The 22,947-nt window shown below is 39.4% G+C and overlaps 2 protein-coding genes across 3 annotated transcripts; one reads left to right on the top strand and one right to left on the bottom strand.

The window, feature by feature from the left end:
- Positions 1 to 191: 191 nt before the first annotated feature.
- LOC110798951 (enoyl-[acyl-carrier-protein] reductase, mitochondrial) lies at positions 192 to 4,869 on the top strand. The gene is made up of 10 exons (XM_022004148.2): positions 192 to 467; positions 551 to 648; positions 764 to 895; positions 2,381 to 2,524; positions 2,731 to 2,833; positions 2,956 to 3,055; positions 3,173 to 3,249; positions 3,338 to 3,416; positions 3,804 to 3,922; positions 4,511 to 4,869. The coding sequence occupies exons 1-10, from the start codon at positions 292 to 294 to the stop codon at positions 4,602 to 4,604; spliced, it is 1,122 nt and encodes a 373-aa protein (XP_021859840.1). The 5' UTR covers positions 192 to 291; the 3' UTR covers positions 4,605 to 4,869.
- A 157-nt stretch (positions 4,870 to 5,026) lies between these two features.
- Positions 5,027 to 18,218, bottom strand: LOC110798952 (uncharacterized protein YKR070W). 2 transcript variants are annotated; one of them, XM_056831829.1, is made up of 12 exons: positions 18,037 to 18,218; positions 17,853 to 17,956; positions 17,574 to 17,609; positions 17,066 to 17,139; positions 16,861 to 16,961; positions 16,688 to 16,759; positions 16,336 to 16,522; positions 7,365 to 7,460; positions 7,210 to 7,277; positions 6,429 to 6,621; positions 6,184 to 6,267; positions 5,027 to 5,435 (listed from the first exon to the last, which is right to left on the bottom strand). In XM_056831829.1, the coding sequence occupies exons 1-12, from the start codon at positions 18,132 to 18,134 to the stop codon at positions 5,376 to 5,378; spliced, it is 1,173 nt and encodes a 390-aa protein (XP_056687807.1). In that variant the 5' UTR covers positions 18,135 to 18,218; the 3' UTR covers positions 5,027 to 5,375. The 2 variants fall into 2 exon arrangements, with proteins under 2 accessions (XP_056687807.1, XP_021859841.1); XM_022004149.2 differs by having other exon boundaries at positions 16,921 to 16,961; positions 18,037 to 18,216.
- Positions 18,219 to 22,947: the final 4,729 nt, after the last annotated feature.

The raw sequence follows: 22,947 nt of genomic DNA, 5'->3' as shown, positions 1-22,947 counted from the left end.
ATTGGTTTTATCGGGTCGAATTCGGTCAGATTATGTACTTCTTGTTTTAACAACATTTCGGGTCCCGTTCGATCATGGGTCGATTCAGGTCAGATTTTCAGATCGAGTCAGTTTTTTACGGTTCTAAATTTATGGTTTATGGGATGAAATTTCTGGTAGATTTTAAATTCTCAAAGGATGATACTCTCAAAAGATGAAACGGCACCGTATTGTCACACTGATCTCAATTACGTCTTCTAGAGCAACACTCCAGGCTCTAGCAGTCCAGCTTTGAAGAAAAGGTGAGAAAAAATGGCGGCAATGAAGCTGATTGCACTGAAATCAGCTTGTAAAACTGCGTCGTTTCACTTAGGTTCGCAGAAAATTCCTCTTCGTCGGAACTATGTCCGCGCTTTCTCGGCGATCATGTCTCCGCCGGCAATGGCGGTTGTTTACGACCAGCATGGCCCACCGGACAAACTCACCAGGTCCCACCTCTCTCCTATCTCTCACCGTTACCTTCAACTTTCTCAATTCATATCTTCAATATTTGTGAGGTTTAAATTTGCAGAATAGTAGAAATTCCACCGGTTGAAATCAAAGCAAATGAAGTCTGTGTTAAAATGCTTGCTGCTCCTATTAACCCTTCTGATGTTAATCGAATTGAAGGTTATTTTGTCTTGATTTCATACTGTACTGTACAATTGATTTCGGGTTTGATCAATTAGGGTTTCTTACATGAAATTTTTTGTGGAATTGTTTGTGTTTGTTGTATTTCTTGCAGGGGTTTACCCAGTGAGGCCTGTGCCGCCGGCGGTAGGAGGTTATGAAGGTGTTGGAGAAGTTTACAATGTCGGGTCCGGTGTTAAGGGACTTTTCCCTGGTGATTGGGTCATTCCTTTTCCTCCTTCCTTTGGTATCCAACTTCCAAACCTAATTCTCTCGTTTTTGTTTTGCATCATTACGTAATTTTGCATTTTGGTAGATTTGGGTAACACACTAACACGAGTGTATGCGGGAGTTTTAGAATGATTTGGTACTTTATTAAGGAGAATGATTGTCATATTGTATGCACTTGTTTTATCCTAGAATTAGTGTTTGCATTGCCTTGAGTAATGACATTAGCACAAGCTTGTTTGTTTGCTAATTTATTTTTTGTTTAACATCAGACATACATAATCGTTCTATGGTCCGTTACCATTGTTATCAAGGTCCTTTTCTGATGTGCTTAACCTATGCAAATGTGAAACTATACCTGTTTGAGAAAGTTTTGGGTGGTCAACGTAACTATTAAGGATAATAATGAAGAGACTAAGGAGTAAGGAGACAGGAAGTACTATTCTGGGAATCTAGAAATTAAGTTGATACCACCTAGGTTGCACCGATACGGATACGGGTACGGGGACGGATACGGGGACGGGTACGGGGACGGAAAACGGCAAAATCAAAAATGCAAAAAACGGGTACGGCATGGATTCGGCAAAAAAAAAAAAAAAACAAGAATTTAACTAAATTAAACATCCGTACATAAATAGTTCAAAATACCAAAAACACAATAAATAGTTCAAAGTTCAAAATAATAGAGATTTTAAACATTAAGTTACTTAAATCACATTATCAATTTATCACAAAATCAAATGACATTTAATTATTTTAAAAACGAAAATAATAATTACACAAAAAAAAACGTCCAAAAAAAATGAATTGAAGAATAAAAATAAACAAACTAAATAAAGAACAAAAATATAAATCATTATTCTCAATTCCCATTCAAACACAAAGTCACAAACAAACAGAGAAATAAAAAAAATAAAAAAATAAAAGAAAAAGAGAAGGGTCTCACCTGGCGGCGAGAGTCGAGAGAGACAAGGAGAGACGGCGGTCACGGCGGCGGCGGTGGATCGGCTTCCTCCCTCGCCGTCGTCGTGTTCAGTGTTCACAAGGCTAGCCGAAATCGCTCACGTGTTCACAAGTTCGCAAGAAGAAGAGTAGAAGACTTGGAGTTCGAGCTTCCGGCTTCGCACCAGAAGTGGCCGGCGCCGCCTGGGCTGGTGGAGAGGAAGAACACCGGCGGCGAGTCGAATCGAAGAAGAGTCGAAGACTCTAACAGAGTAACAGGTGAGAGAGAAAGTTGAAATAAACCCTAAATTTCGAATTTGGGTATTAATGGCTGTTGGGTACTTGGTTTTTGTCCAAATACGTGTACCCGACCCGTACCCGTCCCCGGTATGGGAAACGGCAGTGGACAGCCGTCCCCGTGCTTCATAGGATACCACTGATCTGTCATGTGGTCAGTCCTGAAAGTTCTTGCAACGGGATGGCAGAAGTGTGATTGCATTATTTTCTATGCTAATCATACCTGAGGGCTTTTAGCTGATGCTGCATTTGTTGCTTTACCCAGGAACATGGCAGTCTTATATCGTAAAAGAGCAGAGTGTCTGGCACAAAATCAACAAAGACACACCTATGGAATATGCTGCAACAGTCACTGTTAATCCTTTGACTGCGTCTAGAATGCTTAAAGACTTTGTCCAACTGAACGCAGGTAATCTGACCTTTTTTTTGTAAAAATCTCTATTGCAATTTCAGAAACTACAGTTCAGTAACGATCCCATCTTTGTCACTTGTCTAGGATGGTTTAGATGTATGCAGCTCTGCAGCCTAGAGACCTAACTAGTCATGGTTGTTATATGCCAAATTATTTTTCTGCAGCCTTAAGCCTTTTGTTTTAATCCGGCTGAATTTTACTAGGTGATGCAATTGTACAAAATGGGGCAACAAGCATGGTTGGGCAGTGCATCATTCAGCTTGCACGAATTCAGGGTGTCCATAGCATCAACATTATTAGAGACAGGTGCGAGTCAAAAAATTCAAATCTGAGCTGTAACGATGAAGCTTATCAAATTGTTTAAACAATATTAGCTTTCAATTTGGTTTGAATTCCATGAGAGTCTTCCATTAATCCACTTACTTCAGGGCTGGGGCAGATGAAATAAAGGAAAATCTCATGAAGCTTGGGGCAGATGAAGTATTTACTGAAAGCCAACTGGCAGTAAAAAATGTCAAGGATATGCTGGTATTTTTCTTTACTATCAATGTCCTTATAGTCACTGGGGCTGCTTCAGTGTCTTACTCAAGCGTCTACTTCCTTTCTTATATTTGTTTGTTGATTATGGAAATCTGAAATTTCTAGGGAATTTCGCCTGAACCAGCTTTGGGTTTTAATTGCGTTGGTGGCAATGCTGCTACTTTGGTTCTCAAATTTTTGAGGTTGCGATTTTTAACATTTTTTAACTTGCTTTGCAATCTTAGCATCTCCGCTCTTATGGTGATATTTGCAGCATTTTCTGTTTGGCAGGAGTGGAGGAACTATGGTAACATATGGCGGAATGTCTAAGAAGCCAGTCACTGTTTCGACTTCATCTTTCATCTTTAAGGTAATTTTTATTGCATTTATCATGCTGTGTCCTTGTGTTCACCTAAGACAGGGTAATGTGAAGAGATAATCTTCTGCATTGGATAGGTGATCATCTCCAGTACAGTATCACTCTTCTGATCGAATCATTTACATTTGACTAGTTTTCTTTGATCCATGTTGTTTTCCAATGATTGTCTGTTATCAATACAGTTAAAAGTTGATTTCTTTTTCTCAACTACGAACCATATTGTATTTCTTTCAATCACTCGCTCCCCGCTCCTTATTTGTTGCCAAATACTCCGTAACAGGTTAGCGGGAGCTTTGTCACAGTTGTCAGATGTGTCGAGTTTATGAAATGGTGTGTTGTGTGTTGTTTGCTGAAATCCTTTGTTCCATGCATTTCTAGGATCTTTCTTTGAGGGGCTTCTGGCTTCAGAAATGGATGAGTACAGATAAAGCTGATGAGTGCAGAGATATGATTGATCGACTCTTAGTTCTGATGCGTGATGGAAAGTTAAAATACGAGTAAGTTCTTTTGGAGAAGGATATAATAATATTTCCATGTTTGACTGTGAAATTATATCTGAGAATGTTCCTGGATTGTTTGTTTAGATCAATAGCTCCTTATCACTAACTCTGGTTGCTGCATATAGAAGTTTTAGCAGGATAGCCTAACCTTTGCGTATGCTACTAATATTTTACTCCGTATTACTCAATTTTGCTGCAAAGTTAAAAGTTTAAGCTGGATACTCTCTCTTTTACTTTCTTGTTATTAATATGTTACCATGAGGAGCAAATGTATTGTTTGAAATTTAACAAGAATGATTTATTCCAGAGTTTGCCAGTCTTCTTATTAATAATCCCTAGCTTTTGATAATCTCAAATTAATCCTAGATTTGGATACTATTCCCAAAATGGATCCATATTATCTGAAGTATAATTTATTTATGGAGCATTGCATGCAAACTTGGGAATTCTTGCTTGTGTGTGTGTGATCATCAAGGTTTTAAAAGAAGACTGGGATTACCATGATAATATGCTCAAATAATCCATTATACTTTATCTGGGTTTATATAAATCTTACTGCCTTGTCTTGAAATCTATTCCTTGCAGCATGGAACTTGTTCCTTTTAAAGATTTTCATTCTGCGCTGGATAAGGCCCTTGGTAAACTGGGGAGCAACCCTAAACAAGTCCTCACTTTCTGATTGTGGCGATGGTGGCTGGTGTTGTTACATAATCGTAGAAAATTTGTTTGGGAAGTTCACATTGAAAGTTCAGGATTCCGGGACATTCATCGTTGAGCTGATCTCTTGCATACTACTCCGTAGTTGATATGTTAACTCTATCTGTATACCCTTTTCCTTGTACAAAATGTTAATACAGTTATATTTTTTGTATTTGTTGCTTAACTTGCCCACCAGAAACAAGATGTCCTTACATATGTGAATTGGAAAGGTGACTTTAGGATCATTTGTTTTGAAATATCCCAGATTTCGAGTCTTGGCTGGAGATTGAAATATCAAACATTCACACCACATTTGCAATACCTTATTCAAGTTCAGCTCATTATTAGATTGATAACTTAAACTAAATGTTTTAGCTCAGCGTAGCCCTAAGAAGTTAAGAATTGTGGATAAGTATCTAAAGGTGAAAATAACATCTAACAATACTAAACGACATGATATTTTACCAAAATTAACTTTGTACTGTTTTGGAAAATGTATCCTTGCTTATACATACATGAACAGCCGATGGCAGCCGAAATAATCCCAAAGGCTTTCATCACAAATTAATGAGGTACTCCGAAGTTCATATTGACCATAACTGGAGCATCCTCCCAATGAATGTTATGTTATACGGTTGACAATTGTAGCTCAATCCAAAACAGACGACCACACTTGAACATGAACAATTCTATAGGTCGTACCTCTGTTGCTCAATCCAAATCAGAACTTCAGCCTTATACCAACCAATTTTCAGCTACTGTTTTCCTTGTCCAGTATAAAGTCCACAGCATCTTCAACAGTGTCCACAACCTACATAAGTAAAACAAACGGCGTTCATACAAAAGTACACACAAAAGGCAGTTCCCATAGATACTATAAAATAGGTACAACGCGAGACTCGGAACTTTGCAAGCTTCATAATTTGTAGATGAGAAGAAACCCTTGCTCTGTTTCGGAAAAAAAGATTTCTCAAATAGTATCAAGCTTGATCTCCAATTAATCTTTCACAAGAAAAAAAGGGTACTTCTCATGTCCCTAGTCCCTAGACCCTAGATAGGTCGTGTTTGGTTGAGGGTCAATTTTAAGGAATTGAGTTAAAACCAATGAATATCCTTCACAATTGAAATTATCACTAAATACCTCATATGTAGACTTCCCTTAGAATTGAGTTGATCAAGTCAATAAGGATAGTATAAGGAAAGTTCAAAATAGTACCTTTTTACTCAGTTACCAATTTCAGATAAGTGGTATATGGAGTATATTTTAGGGACAGAGGGAATACGGAGTATATTTTAGGGACAGAGGGAGTACTAGACTTGAACATGCTTAACGAGTTATTGACATCAATGAAGGACCTAAAAGACACATTGCCTACATTCAATCATGCAAGTTAATATCTATAGAAGACTCCTACTCTTAATAAAATTCAACAGACTGCGGACTTTGGACAATCAGAATCGTGAAAGAGGCTTCAATTAAAAATTAAGACATGCTTATAAAAACGTCAGATACTAGTGCATGGCAACCATCTCAAGCAAAGTGTTCAGCAATTACATACCATATCTGCTGGATATTCCTGATCATTTTCCTTCCCTCTAAAAACTCCAGTCCTAGTTAAAATAGAGAACCAAGGACGTCCTGCCTGAAATTATATTATTTGCAAGTACATTAATGTCATAGAGCACTACAACGTCTGATTAGATTAATGAAACAAGTTATTACGGGAGAAATAATCAACATAAGATGTGATGTAGCCACCAGAATTTGCCAATGCGAACAAGTTAAGAGACTATTCAGACTAACCTCTTGTGCACCTTTAATGTCAACTGATGGGTTGTCCCCGATCATATACAGGGTTTCGAAAGGACTAATGCCACCACAATCCTGATTGGCAATCATGTGGTTATAAAGTTTACGTAGTGTAGTTTCAGCATTCTTGAAAGCAAGCGGATTCGGCTTCCCAACAGCAGAATATTGCAAAGGATGAGGGTGAATACTACACAATCAAGCACACTTCTATCAGACCACTACATCAGCATAATAAACCAAATTAGACAACTTATCATTTTATTGAACATGCTACCGCTGAAATAATCAAATAGATGGAGAAAGGAATACGTTCAACCAAGTGGTAAAACCAAAAAACACCCAAAGGAACAGTATATACTTCGGACTTGCTTTCTACCAGACTACTAATGATTCTTAAGGCAGGAATTTTTATCCCTGATCCCAAGTTAAAGTGAGAGTATTTAAACAATCTCAGAGATAAATATTTGACTCTGATGGTCAAGGTTAATAAAGAGATTTTCATTTTAAAATGTTGGTACATTTACAGATAATTCATAAATCCACCCTACAACAACAACAACAACAAAGCCTTAGTCCCAAGAGCCAGAAATACATTGTTAAGAATTCGTATTTATGGTGTTGTAATTCTGTAGAAGAAATCAGGAACCAAAAACAAAGCAGTATTAATTCTCAGCACCTTTCTCTTTCAAAACAACAGGAGTACAGGACAAACACATACATGACCTACAATTTATCAACTTTCAGATGGTAAATCAGGAGATTCCAAAAGCCTTACCTGTTGAATACAGATTGTAACGAAATCCTAAAAGCACCTATGCCAAACCGCTCAGTGGGGAATGCACCCTACTTTCAGTGACACCACATCAGTAACAGATAAGAGAGTAACTCAAGGAAGTGATTCCAAGAAGTATAAGATGAAAGTAAATTGACCTGGTATTTAAGATCATCATGGGCAAAGTATAGTGGAGGTTGACTTCCAATTTCTCCTCCGGGAAGGCCTCCAGTTCTTAATATGTCACAGAGAACCTAATGCTACAAATGAGTTAGTGACTTGGAATAAACAATGCCATTGTATGGAGACGTACTAGACCTATCAGACCACTACGAACAAAGCAGAACAACATGGTCCTCAGAAGACTGCTTGGGCAGAAAGCTGGCAGGTTGCTAGATAAGGAATATTAGGTGCCAAGTCAACCACGCAGACCAAATGGTTCCGATACCAAAGCCTGGCAAGACGACAACAGGAGTGTGTCGTTAAGCAAGGCAACAAATAACAAGTACATCGTTGACATACACGTGGCGACATGTGAATAGGCCAAAATACTGAATAGTACGCCTATAAATACCTCTATCTTCATTTATTTGAGGACACATTCAATACAAGTACAAGCTCTCAACCCTCTCTATTTTCTCTCTCAAAAAATATTGACTTGTTTACTGACTTGAGCATCGGAGGGGGTTTCCTCGGTTAAACCCCCGAAGTTAGCTTACGTTTGTTCTGCTTGACAGGATAAGATCGTTCTCCCAATTCCATACTCGAAACAAGTGGCGCTAGAAGGAGGGGAACTTTCCAGACCTTTTCCCTAACATTGAACACCCAGTTAGTAAGCAATGATAACACCTATGTTGACGAACCGGTAATACAAAAAATAGAAACACTTACTCCAAAAACCACACCAGTGACCTTAAGACCCCCTCGTGCAACAGTTTGGCATGCCCCAGAATGTCGGACAAAATAAGGAACCGATATTTCCTGAGACTAAGGCAACTCCAAGCCAAGTCATCCAAGCTCCGACTGCAGCGTATCTGGAAAGGTTGGCTTCCCAATTCTCACCAGACCAGATGCGCACAGCCCTCCAAGACAGCCCTCACCCAACCTCTCCCTCAGGAGGATCAGACCAAGAAGCGTCATCCTGATGTTGAAGTAGAACAGAAGCAGAAGAAGAGGCATAGGCCCCAGAAGAGTCCGAATGTTTGGAAGAGGAATCTCGCAGGGGAATTGGAAGTGTAACTCCAGTCAGGACCCAGAAAAACAAGTGAAATAGAAGAAAGTCTTATACCAACATACCACTCTGTGTCATGTACTCTATACCCTAACCGAGTTATAGTTAAGCGTGATAAATCACCTTTTTGTGATAAAATATTATCTGAAAAAATGGAAAAGATAAAGATGCCCACTTGCAAGTTCTATGGAAAGACGGATCTGACCAATCACCTATCTGCCTACGAAGTACGAAGGGTATATGACGCTATACACGGACACAGATTCCATGTGGTGCAAGGTTTTCCCTTCCACTTTGGATGGGATGGAATTGAGCTGGTTCAAAACTATCCCCAGAGGATCAATTACTTCGTTCCGACAGCTAGCTACTATATTTATCACTTTTATTGCTGTTATGATCATCAAGAACATAAAGCTCAAGTTTTTTGGAATAACAAATAGACTTCCCATATTCTCAGCTTCATCCTTATCTCTCATTCTCATTTCCACAAAATTCTCCTACTCTTTTTCCATAAGTCAAATTCATCATTTCCACAAAATTCTCTACTCTTTTTCCATAAATCAAAGTCATCATCTTATTTCATAATCGAATTCCTGGCTTATAATTTGGTTGACCACTAGAACACTAGGTAAGCATGGTTCCCTGTGTTTCTTTGTTCACTTTCTTTCTCAATCTATTCCCTCTTCTCATTGATTTGCCATCTTGGGGTATTCACGATTGGCCTAAAGATGAACACAATGTTCTCAACAACTTCAAAGAATCATTTTTTATTGAAAATTCTTTTCACTTCGGCATTGATGAAAGTGGTGTGAATATTTCAACTTCACGGAATAACACAGATTGTTGCGAGTGCACAGATTGTTGCGTGCTCGCTACGTTATTGGGCTTGACCTCCAAGAATATGGTCTTGCTGGCCTATAGCGGATAATAGCAGTCTCTTTCAACTCCGTCATCTTCGTGTAATTGGTCCGTTCTACAATGACTTTCTCCGATCCACTATACTAATTTTGGTAGGTTTCCTTTTCTCCAATAGGTCACACTTAAAAGGACGGGTCCCTCATAAACTAGCCTAACTTTCTCGGTTGGAAATTGGAATACTTATGTTCCGAGTATGGAACTGGGAGAACGATCTGGGAGTACCTTGTCCTGTCAAGACCACGAGTTTTAACCGACGCCTACTCCTGAGAGCTCTCACCAGTACAATGCCTCTTACCTTCGCGTCGTACGAAAGGAACGTCTTCTTCCTCATTCGTTATCTCAACAGACACAAAACATGGTTAACAACATGCTCCCCTTGAGCAGCCCGCTGAACATCAATAGCCGTCTACACAACATCAAAAGATGTGCCTTCCATGGCAGCTCGTGAACGCCGAACACCTGATAATGCAGTACCACCCCGGCTAGTTTGCCCGCGGGGAGCAGAACTAGTATGAGGCGGAGTCGCCTTAGGAGCAGGGCTAGATCGAGGTGCAGGACCAGCACCAATAACGCCACTTCCTCTACCAGAGCGAGGCGCAGGACCGCCGCCTCCCATGCCACACCTTCCCGCAGTTGCAGAAGAAGTTGAACACCTCCCCCCCCCCCCCAACCCCTTGTCGTCCGGCAGGTGCTAGCCGTGAGACCACCGACTATATTTGCTATAGTTCGGTAAGCTTTAGACAGAACCTCAACAGGCTCATCTGTAGCTAACCCTAGACGCTCCATGTTAAGGTGTTGGCGACCTGAAACGCACACACAAAAGTAAGCACGCAAGTAATCAAGGAATTCGGAAGAGAAAAAACGACTAAGTATGAAAGAAAGCACAATACCTTGGGGGTGAGTATTGCACAGGTGCATAGGGGATAACACGTTGTTTCGCGGAATATAACTAGATTGAGGAAGCCAATTTTTTGAAGCACGGTCAATCTCCTTGCCCTGATCATCCCGCTTCACCATGGAATCAAACCAGGCGAAGATCACGTCTTCCAAGTTGTGACCAGTCAAGATCCAACTCCATCCATCTTCCCATTAGGAGGCACAAGAGTTCTAGGCTTAGAGAAATCAGCTTACGTTTGTTCTGTTTCACCGGACAAGGTACTCCCAGATTGTTCTCCCAGTTCCATAATCGGAACATGAGTTATTCCAACTGAGAAAGTTGGGATAGTTGATGAGGGACTCGTCCTTTAAAGTGTGAGCTACCAAGACTTAAATATTGGAGAAAAGAAAACATACAAAAATTGGGAGATATAGAAAGTTGGAGAAATTCATTGTAGGACATGTCACTTACACGAAGATGACGGATTTGAAAGAGACTGCTACTATCCGCTATAGGGCCAACAAGACCATAGTCTCAGAGGTCAAGCCCAATAAGGTAGCGAGCAACAAGGTGACAAGTAATTCCTGACCACTCGCAACAATCTGTGTCGTTCCGTAAAGTTGAAATATTCACACTATTTTCATTAATGCTGAAGTGAAAAGAATTTTAAGTAGAAAATGATTTTTTGAAGTTGAGAAGAGCATTGTATTCATCTTTGTGGCAACCGTGAATACCCCAAGATGGAAAAACAATGAGCAAACTGAGTAGATTGAAAAAGGAAGAGAACATAGAAATGCATCAAACCAAGCTTACCTAGTGTTTTAGTGGTCGGGGCAGCAAAATCATTAGCCCAGAAATTGGATTATGAAATAAGATGATGAATTTAATTTATGGAAAAAAGAATAGAGAATTTTATGGAAATGATGAATTTGATTTATGGAAAAAGAGTAGGAAATTCTGTGGAAATGAAAAATGGGACAGAAGGGTGAAACTAAAAGTAGGAGAAATATATTTGTTATTCCAAAAATTTGAACTTCATGTTATTGATGATAATGATCATCAATAACATGAAGCTCTAAATATATGATCATCAATAATATGAATATCAAGTTTTTTGGAATAACAAATAAATTTCTCATATAACTATATTGCCCAGGTATATTAAATATATGATTATCAATATGATCATCAATAACACTTATATTGCTGTTATGATCATCAAGGACATAAAGCTCAAGTTTTTTGGAATAACAAATAGATTTCTCATACTCTTAGCTTCACCTTATCTCTCATTTTCATTTCCACGTAATTCTCCTACTATTTTTCCATAAATCAAATTCATCATTTCCACAAAATTTTCACTCTTTTTCTATAAATCAAATTCATCATCTTATTTCATAATCGAATTTCTGGGCTAATAATTTGGCAGCCTGACCACTAGAACACTAGGTAAGCATGGTTCCATGCGTTTCTTTGATCTCTTTCTTTCTCAATCTACTCTTTATGTTCATTGATTTGCCATCTTGGGGTATTCACGATTGGCTTAAAGATGAACACAATGCTCTCATCAACTTCAAAGAATCATTTTCTATTGAAAATTCTTTTCACTTCGGCATCGATGAAAGTGGTGTGAATATTTCAACTTCACGGAACGACACAGATTGTTGCGAGTGGACAAGAATCACTTATCACCTGTTGCTCGCTACGTTATTCGGCTTGACCTCCGAGAATATGGTCTTGTTGACCCTATAGCGGATAATAGCAGTCTCTTTCAACTCCGCCATCTTCGTGTACTTGATCTGTCATACAATGACTTTCTCCGATCTACTATACCTATATTGGTAGGTTTCCTTTTCTCCAATACTTATTTCTTGGTAGCTCACACTTTGAAGGGTGGGCCCCTCATAAACTAGCCTAACTTTCTCAGTTGAAATACCATATGTTCCGAGTTTGGAACTGGGAGAACGATCTGGGAGTACCTTGTCCTGTCAAGACCACGAGTTTGGACCGACGCCTACTCCTGAGAGCTCTCACCAGTACAATGCCTCTTACCTTCGCGTCGTACGAAAGGAACGTCTTCTTCCTCATTCGTTATCTCAACAGACACAAAACATGGTTAACAACTTGCTCCCTTTGAGCAGCCCGCTGAACATCAATAGCCGTCTCCACAACATCAAAAGATGTGCCTGGTCCTCCCCTGCCACACCTTCCCGTAGTTGCAGAAGAAGTTGAACACCTGCCCCCCACCACACCAGAGCCACCACCCCTTGTCGTCAGGCAGGTGCTAGCGGTGAGACCACTGACTATATTTGCTATTGTTCGGTAAGCTTTAGACAGAACCTCAACAGGCCCATTGCTCAGAGGAGTCCCATCTGTAGCTAACCCTAGACGCTCCATGTTAAGGTGTTAGCGACTTGAAACGCACACACAAAAGTAAGCACGCAAGTTATCAAGGAATTCGGAAGAGAAAAAACGACTAAGTATAAAAAAAAAAAAAAGCACAATACCTTGGGGGTGAGTATTGCATAGGTGCATAGCGGATAACACGTCGTTTCGCGGAATATAACTAGATTGAGGAAGCCAATTTTTTGAAGCACGATCAATCTCCTTGCCCTGGTCATCCCGCTATGGAATCAAACCAAGCGAAGGTCACGTCTTCCAAATGGTGACCAATCAACTCTATTTCAAGAAATCAGCTTAAGTTCATATGTTTCACAGGACAAGGTACTCTCATATCGTTCTCCCAGTTCCATACTCGGGACATAAGGTATTCCAACTGCGAAAGTTGGGCTATTTGATGAGTGTGAGCTACCAAGACATAAATATTGGAGAAAATAAAACATATCAAAATTGGGAGATATAATAGATTGGAGAAAAGCCATTGTAGGACAGGTCGCATACACGAAGATGACGGAGTTGAAAGAGACTGTTATTATCCGCTATAGGGCCAACAAGACCATAGTCGCGGAGATCAAGCCCAATAACGTAGCGAGGAACAAGGTAACAAGTAATTCCTGTCCACTCGAAACAATCTATGTCGTTCCATAAAGTTGAAATATTTACACTACTTTCATCAATGCCGAAGTGAAAAAAAAATCAGTAGAAAGTGATTCTTTGAAGTTTAGAAGAGCATTGTGTTCATCTTTGGGGCAACCGTGAATACCCAAAACGGAAAAACAATGGGCAGAAGAAGTAGATTGAGAAAGGAAGAGAACAAAAAAAGGCAGCAAAACATGCTTAACTAGTGTTTTAGTGGTCGGGACAACAAAATTATTAGCCCAGAAATTGGATTATGAAATAAGATGATGAATTTGATTTATGGAAAAAGAAAAGAGAATTTTTATGGAAATGATGAATTTGATTTATAGAAAAAAGAGTAGGAGATTATGTGGAAATGAAAAATGAGAGAGAATGGTGAAACTGAGAGTATGAGAAATCTATTTGTTATTCTGAAAATTACTTCATGTTATTGATGATATATGATTATCAATACATGAAGCTCTAAATATATGATTATCAATAACATGAATATCTATTTTTTGGAATAACAAATAAATTTCTCATATAACTATATTGCTCAGGTATAACTATATTACTCAGGTATAATAAATATATGATCATTAATAACACTTTTATTGTTGTTATGATCATCAAGAACATAAAGCTCAAGTTTTTTGGAATAACAAATAGATTTCTCATACTTTCAGCTTCACCCTTATAGATTTCTCATACTCTCAGCTTCACGCCTTCACCTTTATCTCTCATTTTCATTTCCAAATTATTCTCCTACTCTTTTTCTATAAATCAAATTCATCATTTCCACAAAATTCTCACTCTTTTCCATAAATCAAATTTATCATCTTATTTCATAATCGAATTTCTGGGCTAATAATTTGGCAGCTTGACCACTAGAACACTAGGTAAGCATGGTTCACTGCGTTTCTTTGTTCTCTTTCTTTCTAAATCTACTCGTTCTGCTCATTGTTTTTCCATCTTGGGGTAATCACGATTTCCCTAAAGATGAACACAATGCTCTCATCAACTTCAAAGAACCATTTTCTATTGAAAATTCTTTTCATTTCGGCATTGATGAAAGTGGTGTGAATATTTCAACTTCACGGAACGGCACAGATTGTTGCGAGTGGACAGGAATCACTTATCACCTGTTGCTCGCTACGTTATTAGGCTTGACGTCCGAGAATATGGTCTTGTTGGCCCTATAGCGAATAATAGCACTCTGTATCTTCGTGTAATTGATCTGTCCTACAATGACTTTCCCCGATCTACTATACCAGTTTTGGTAGGTTTCCTTTTCTCCAATACTTATGTCATAGTCGCTCACTTTAAAGGACAGTCCCTCATAAACTAGCCTAACTTTTTCATTTGGAATACCTTAAGTTCCGTGTATGGAACTGAGAGAACGATCTGGGAGTACCTTGTCCTGTCTAGACCAGGAGTCTGGATCGGCGCCTACTCTTGAGTCTGGAAGAGAAAAAACGACCAAGTATGAAAGAAAAGCACAATACCTTTGGGGTGAGTATTGCACAGGTGCATAGCGGCTAACACGTTGTTTCGCGGAATATAACTAGATTGAGGAAGCCAATTTTTTGGAGCATGGCCGATCTCCTTACCCTGGTCATCTCGCTTCACCATGGAATCAAACAAGGCGAAGGTTGCGTCTTCCAAGTGGTGACCAGTAGAGATCTCAACTCCATCCATCTTCCCATTGGGAGGCATAAAAGGTCTAGGTTTTGTTGAAGTGCAAGGCAACCGCCTTTCAGAATGGAAGCGGCAAGGAAGAGAAGATTGAGAAAAAAAAAAAGCCTAAATAACACCACTATTTCTTCAAATTAACATCTTACCTGGCTAAAGAAATCTAATTCGACCCAAAACCCTCAATCAATTGCATGGGTTTGCTTCAATTTCCGACACCGATTCCCTAAATCAAAGACCAAAATCCTAATTTTAGAGTGACTCAAAATTTGAGGTCTTCGGTCACTCGATCTGTGACAGAGATTGTCGGCGAGTGCACTGGTGTCTCTGTCGCCGGTCATATCACCGTCGGTGGCCGTTGCCGGTCTTACTCGTTTTCTCCTTCTGGTTTCCCTTCCACAATTTTTTTCTTTTAATTTATAAAGTATGGCTTATACCTTTACTGTGTGTAACTTCAAGTGGGGAGACAATGAGCTGTCATCCGTTTTTTTTTACTTTATTATTATTATACTAAAAAGTTACTTTTTACTTTTGATTTGTCACTATCCAGTATCCACCGGTAGGCCTTCAGATTTGTTTTTAATGTTTTATTACTTTTACTTTTTACTTTTTACTTTTGAGTTGTCACAATCCTAACAATCTAAACTTTTAATTTGTACAGGTATTTTATAGTAGATGTAACTTTTCTGTGCTCTTTTATTTCAAACTGTACACAATACAAAAAATAAAATTATATCTATATTGGGTCGCCTCACCTACAAGAAGCGCGCGCCTTTGCCTAGCGCTTTACGCCTAGGCGATAGGGACCCTTTGCGCTTTGGTGCGCTTCACGCTTTTCAAAACTAAGAGCAGAACAACATAGTCCTCATGGTCCTCAGAAGACTACTTGGGCAGAAAGCTAGCAGGTTGCTAAATATGGAATATTAGGTGCCAAGTCGACCACGCAGACAAAATGGTTCAGATACCAAAGCCTGGCAAGACGACAACAGGAGTGCGTCGTTAAGCAAAGCGACAAATAACAAGTACATCGCTGACACAAACGTGACAGACATCTGAATAGGCTAAAGTACTGAACAGTACGCCTATAAATACCTCTCTCCTCATTTATTTGGGGACACATTCAATACAAGTACAAGCTCTAAACCCTCTCTACTTTCTCTCTCTAAAAATATTGACTTGTTTACTGACTTAAGTATCGGAGGGGGTTTCCTCGGTTAAACCCCCAAAGTTAGCTTACGCTTGTTCTGCTTGACAGGACAGGGTACTCCCAAATCGTTCTCTCAGTTCCATACTCGGAAGTCGGAACAGCCATGGATAAAGATAGATTTAGAAACTGAGTTGAAATTTGATAAAATAAAGACTTTGAAAGTTAGTTGTACAGAAGAATAACCTGAATGTCCCTGCTCCAGTCAACAGAATCACTAACAACAAATACTGCCTGAACCTTCTGCGAGCGAACATATTTCTTAAGCTCCGGTGATGGTTCTGAGCTTCCATTCACTGTCCATTTTTTCTGAGGTGCCAGAGGATCAATGTTGTCAAAGCACAATGTATAGTCGTCTATAGATATGACATCCCTGTAAAAATGAAACAAGCGCATAAGAAGTTTGGCAGTCGGTATATTATGCTCCCTTTTACAAGTGGCAAACTTTAGATGTACGTATCCTTTAGTAAGTGTCCGTTCATTCAAAAGCATGGCACTTATCGGAGGAATAAGTCAGTTAAGTTGATTATGATCATACTTGAATCCATATTCAGACATCACGGCAGCAGGTTCTCCTTTGCCAACAGCAACAACAAAATCATTCTCAAACCTGCACCCGGTCAACGCCAGGAAAGTAGAAGAGGAGAAATAAGTCTTATATCCTACGAAGAAAGGGAATTGCTTTTTTTGATAATAAAGAAAGGGGATTGCTTTGGTTCCCAAAGTTGATGTATTAAACAGCTAAGCACAAAAGGTTGTAACAGCGGATACTTATGTGCCAATTGTTTGAAGGGTGAATGTCCGTGCAAAACCTGATATAAAGATAGTGAGAAAGGTATGATGATGTGCAGTCCTTGTAGATATTAATTGAAAGTCACCAACATATAAGCCTTAGCTGAATAACATACAAACTTACTTGTGAAGAAGAAACTCCTACACCAAATAGTTTACTCAACTCAATAGCCCTCTTAGATTCACGAACACCACCCCCTATCAGACATAGAATGCTAGATTAGTCACTCCAAAATCAAAAGCCAGGAACACCAGCAGCTATTAAAATTAGGAGGCGTAAAGATTTTCACAACGTTGACCTAAACAACAAGACTAACAACAATTTGGTGATCCCTGTATCGGTGTATACCACCTTCAAATTCAGGAAATGAAAAGCCAAAGAACACCTTAGTACCAAAATCAGGAGACATCAAGATCTTCACAACATTAACCTACACAACAAAACTAACAACAACTGTGGTGTATCATGTATCGGTGTCTATATCATCTTCAAAGTCATAAAACATCAAATCATAATGAAAACCACAAAACAGTAAGACAAATTCACAGCAAATACACTATTACATGCTCTTGATGATTCACTAATTGATAACATTTCCTAAGGCCATAAAGTAAGTATGACAAAAACTTACCATTTGTTAAAAAACAATACGGGACCTTCAAGGAACCTGCATTCACAATCATAAAATCAAATCATTGCAAAACAAGAGGAACTAATGAATTAACCAAAGCTAACATGTTTCCTCAATTTCGAAAGAAAGCTTGTCGCTGGATTTCATCTTAAAACCAATTGACAACAGGATTGGCCCATAAATGCTATACACTATGGGATCCAAGGTAAATTAGTTGTCACATTACTAGTTCAACGCTACTATTAAATCGAGACAGAGCGAGTATTAAAAGAAACAAACCCTCGGGATGGTAAAGCTTATTGAGAGCTTGAGGGGATCCTCCAATGGGGGAATTACCCCGAATAAGAACGCCATCAATATCAAATGCAATTCCAAACGCATTCCTGTCAATTTCTCCATTAAATCAGATTACGTAATTAAAATTAAAAAGGGCGGAAAAGTAGAAAAATATGATGAGGGGAACCTAGAAGAAGAGTGAGAAAAGGAACGCCAGAAAAGAGACGAAGCTTGGTTTTTTCTCTGTGATACTGCTGATGATAACTTGCTCACTGTTCTTTGCATTATTCTCGTCTCTTTTGTTCTCTTTTGTTTTTGTTTTGTTTTGATTGAGAGAATAGGAGTATTATTATTGGATTTGAAGCACTTTGTGTATTGGAGAACAATGAAACAACACTACGCACAAGTCACAACTATTGCACAAGGAACAACATGACAACACGAGTCTGGGACTCTGGGGTTGTGTTGACCCGGTTAGTTTTTACTCGATAATTTAAAGCTTACTAGATCTATAACTAATACGGACTAATACGGAGTATAGACTTCACACAGGTCATGCTATTTAATTGATTGTATTTTTAGAACCCGAATCTAAAACCTCTTATTAAGTTGAAACAACTCCCTTACCAGTTGATCTGACCATTTGTTAGTTTAGTTTCTTAGACAAAATCTGAGTCTTGGCATGTTTGGATTACCCATACACATCTTTTATGTGTTGCGACTGAAGTACATGTTGGATATACCTAGATTATACTTCGTTATACTAGTTAGCCAATTATTGAGTCAAGAAATTAGGTTAAATCACTTAAATGGAGTATTAGATCACAACATCGTAATCCAAGATCTAGGTGGTCCAAGAGATTCAAATCTATGGGATGGTGAAAGAGTAGACAACATAGTATTTCATGTGTGGATGTCAACTAACCTAATTGGTAAAGTTTTGAGTAGGTGTTATGTAAGCCGTGGGACTAAATCCTGTGTACACCATCACCCGTTATCGCTTTGCACTTTGTGCCTCTATATCACGTGGAGGAAGTAAAAATCCCATGCTGTGATGTATCACCAAAAACATAACACCAACAAAGAGACAAGATAGAGAAAAGACAAAACTGTTTGCTGTCATACTTTTTTTGGACCGATTATGGATCGAACAAATGATGTAATGGTACAAAAAATTAAATGAAATGGTATTTTTTAAATACGGTTTTTTCATGAAATGCCCCTGAGGTTTGCAATAATGCACCAAATACACCTGCGCGTTTCAAAATTCATAAAATACCCCTAAAGTTCCGTACTGTTCATTAAATGCTCCTGGATTTAACGGACGTTAGCTTGCCGTTAGTGATGTTTTACCAATTTGCCCTTAATTGTTGTTTGGCGCGATTTAGGTAACAACTGTGACTGAAATTCCAAAAAAAAAAAAAAAACTTCTCAACTTCTCTTCTTTCTCTCTCCTCTCCCCTGTTCTTCAACCCTCGTCAATTCTACTGTAACTGACAAAATTCTGGGTAGATCTTCAAGAATTTAGTGAAATTTGTTGCGTTCTCTTTTGGCGAGTTCGTGGGTGTTCGTTTGGTGAATTCGCGAGAAAAAGGGGGGAACTTGGAGGCGATTTAGAGCTTCGGGTGCAGTGGACGAACAAGGGCCCTTTTCCTAGTTGGATTATCTACTTCAAGGTAATAATCCCTTCTTCGCTGATTTATTTTGCTTGTAAAGTACAATTTTTTTCGCGAAATTGATTAGGGTTAGGGTTTTGCGAAATTGTCAGTGATTTTTTGAAATTGTCAGTTGAGATTAATTGATTGGTTAGAAGTTAGTTATTCCTTTGATTTGTTGTGAATAATTGTTTGGTTAGTTGTAAGTTGTGATTGTGACCTGTTGAATTTCATTGTGATCATGATTGTGATTGTTTATTGATGAATTGTTGTTGGTTGAATCGAAATTCATGTTTTTTTTCTTAAATTTTCCCTTTAGGATGACTGCAATGTGGTTGTTATTGCATCATGGATCACATAGCTTTGATGTGAGAGTTACAGACATGGAAAAGTATCGTCTTTTGAGGTTGTTTTTGGATATTTTTGAGGAATCTGTTAGGCAGGATGTGTTTTTACCTAGTACATTTGCCCTGTTTATTGAGTCTCCCTGTGGTAGAGTTGAGTTGGTAGATGTTAAGACAATGAAGCTAATGTGGGGATGGAATTGGGGTAAGGACACTGCTGAAATATGGGTTGAGGGTACAGACACCAGGAGTGGTGTTTAGAAATGTTGTTGCCACAATTGAGCATCATAGGAAGGAGAGTGAGAGAAAGCTCAAAGAGAGACAAGATGAACTTCTTAGGGCTCAAAGAAAGGAGGAAGAGGAAATGAGGAAAAAACGGGAGAGAGAGGACATTTTAAGGGAACTTCAGGAACAAATGGAGTACACAGTAGCTGTGGAGGTGCCTGTGGTTGATTGTGAGGACTTAAGCACTGAGTATGTGAGGATTATAAGCAAGGATGGTGCTGATGAGGTGTTTCCAGGAGCCTCTCAACCACAACCCACACAAGAATCTTCACCCTCCAAAAAACCTACTTCTCCTAAACCAAAACAAAAGGCCAAAGTCAAGCCAACTACTCCAAAAGATCCTAAGGTTCCTAAAGCCAAGAAACTGACCCCTAAGAGGAGACCCTCTTCATCAGCTCCCACACCACATCAACCCACCCCAACTCAAAAACAGGCCAAACCAAAGGCAAAAAAACCCACCCCAACAACAAAAAAGCCCACCTCAACACCACAGCAACCCACCCCAACTCCAGAACAATCAATCCCACCAGCACAACAACCCACCCCAACAACACAGCAGCCCATCCCACCACCACAGCAACCCAACCCATCACCACAAACACACCCCACCCATTCCCCACCACCACAGAACACCCAAAATGATCAGCCACCCCATTCCCCACCACCACAGAACACCCAAAATGATCAGTCACCCCATTCCCCACCACCACAGAACACCCAAAATGATCAGCCACCCCATTCAACACCACCACAGAATCAGCCTGAAGCTGTTAAAAGGAAGGGGGGCAGAACTAGACCTACAGGGTTCAGGGTGAACAAAGTGACTGCCAAGAAAGCTGGAACTTGGGTATCCAAAGGGAAGGGCATAAGTAGGAAGGGTACAGGGAGGTCAAAGAGTGCAAGGGTGTTCACTGATGTTGAGGATATAGGTTCAGAAGAGGAGAGTGAGGATTCAGATTGGGAGGAATCTGAACCAGACTCTGAACTAGAGGAGGATAAACTTGATGATTGGGTTGACTCTGATGTGGAGGCTGAGGTGATAACAGATGATGTGCCTGACTTATTGTTTGAGGAATGTTTGGATGGTTCTAGTAAGATGGATAAGGCCTACAAGAATGGAAAGATATGGACTCATCAACCATATGGGTCCATCAAATTAGAACCTTGGTTGATCTTTCCAGACAAGTCCACTTTCCTAGATGTTTTGAGGAGTTTTTGCATACAAGAGGGGTTTGGACTTAGTGTTGAGAGGGCTGACAGTAAGAGGTACACTGCAGTGTGTGCAATTGAAACTTGTGACTGGAGGATACATGCAAGTAAGATGTTTGACAGTGTCAGTTGGGCTATTAAGGGGATCAGTGGGTGCCACAAAACTTGTGGGAGATTGGAGGAGAACCCTGTGGTGACCTCTGAGTGGCTATGTAAGAACATGATGAGTCTAATTGAGGCCAACACTGAAATTCTTGTTGAGACATTGAGAAGGTATGCACAGGAGACATTTCAAATGAGGGTTAAAAAGAGATTGTTGTACAAAGTAAGGAGTATGGCAGTAGAGAAGATACATGGTGGTTGGGCTGAATCTTATGAGTTGCTTCCTAGGTATGCTGAGATGATTAAACAGACAAACCCAGGAAGTTATGCACTGATTTCATGGGGTGCTACAAGTGGGGATGTGAACCCCAAGTTCAGAGCTTATTTCTTCTCCTTTGCTGCTCAAGTCAAGGGGTTTTTGAGGGGGTGCAGGCCTATAATTGGAATAGATAGGGCTCATCTAAGTGGGTTTTACAAGGGAATCCTACTCACAACTGTTGGCATTGATGGGAACAATGAAATATTTGTTCTGGCTTATGGGATAGTGGACACTGAGAGCTGTGATAGTTGGACATATTTCATGAGATGCTTGAGGCAGATGTTTGAGCAAGAGGGTTGCAACAAAGATGATTGGACCTTCATCAGTGACAGGATGAAGGTATATGTTCATTTTGCTCCTTTTTTGTTTCAATTTTCTAATATTGCAACAGATATGATTGGCCTAAAATGAACCTATTTATATTCTGTGTAGGAGTTGACTTGGCAGTGAGAGATACTTTTCCTAGAGCTACTAGGAGAGTTTGCTGCCAACACTTGTACATGAATTGCAAAAACAATGGATTTAGTGGATATGCTTTCTTCAAACTGTTTTGGATAGCTGCAAATGCACACAATGAGTATGTGTATGGTAAATCATTAGAGAAGATCACTGCTCATGATCCAAATGCTGCTGCATACTTGGACACATGCCAGGAGCAGTGGTCCATGAAGGAAATAATGCCCTTGGTCCAAGTATGCATTCAATGTTAAGTCTAATAAATGCGGTTCAGTATTAATTAACAAGTTAATAATTCAGTGAGATCAAGTGAGCTGAATGCCTAGCTAGAGGCCGCTTCAGTCCAAGTGGAATTAATGATATTAATCTACAGCTTACTCTTGACTGAACCCGTAGGGTCACACAAATAGTACGTAAACGGATCAAGTATTTAATGGCATTAAATACTCCATCTATGGATATTCGGAATCGACGGATCTTGGTTTCAGTGGGAGCTGAGATCGTCACAGGCAAGAAATGAATACTCCGGAAACGATAATATTGCCGGAAACGGAAATATGGATCGTATCGGAAATATAAATATTATCCAAGTCGTAGATGTTGCCGGAAACGGAAACATGGTACGTATCGGAAAATATTATCGGAAATGGAAATATTGCCGGAATCGGAAATATTGCCGGAAACGGAAATATTGTCAGAATCGGAAATATTATCGGAATCGGAAAATA

The sequence above is a fragment of the Spinacia oleracea genome, chromosome 6 (assembly GCF_020520425.1).
Source record: "Spinacia oleracea cultivar Varoflay chromosome 6, BTI_SOV_V1, whole genome shotgun sequence".
NCBI classification, from domain to species: domain Eukaryota; kingdom Viridiplantae; phylum Streptophyta; class Magnoliopsida; order Caryophyllales; family Amaranthaceae; genus Spinacia; species Spinacia oleracea.
The sequence above is the reverse complement of the archived record's forward strand: the minus strand, read 5'-3'. Positions and strand labels throughout refer to the sequence as shown.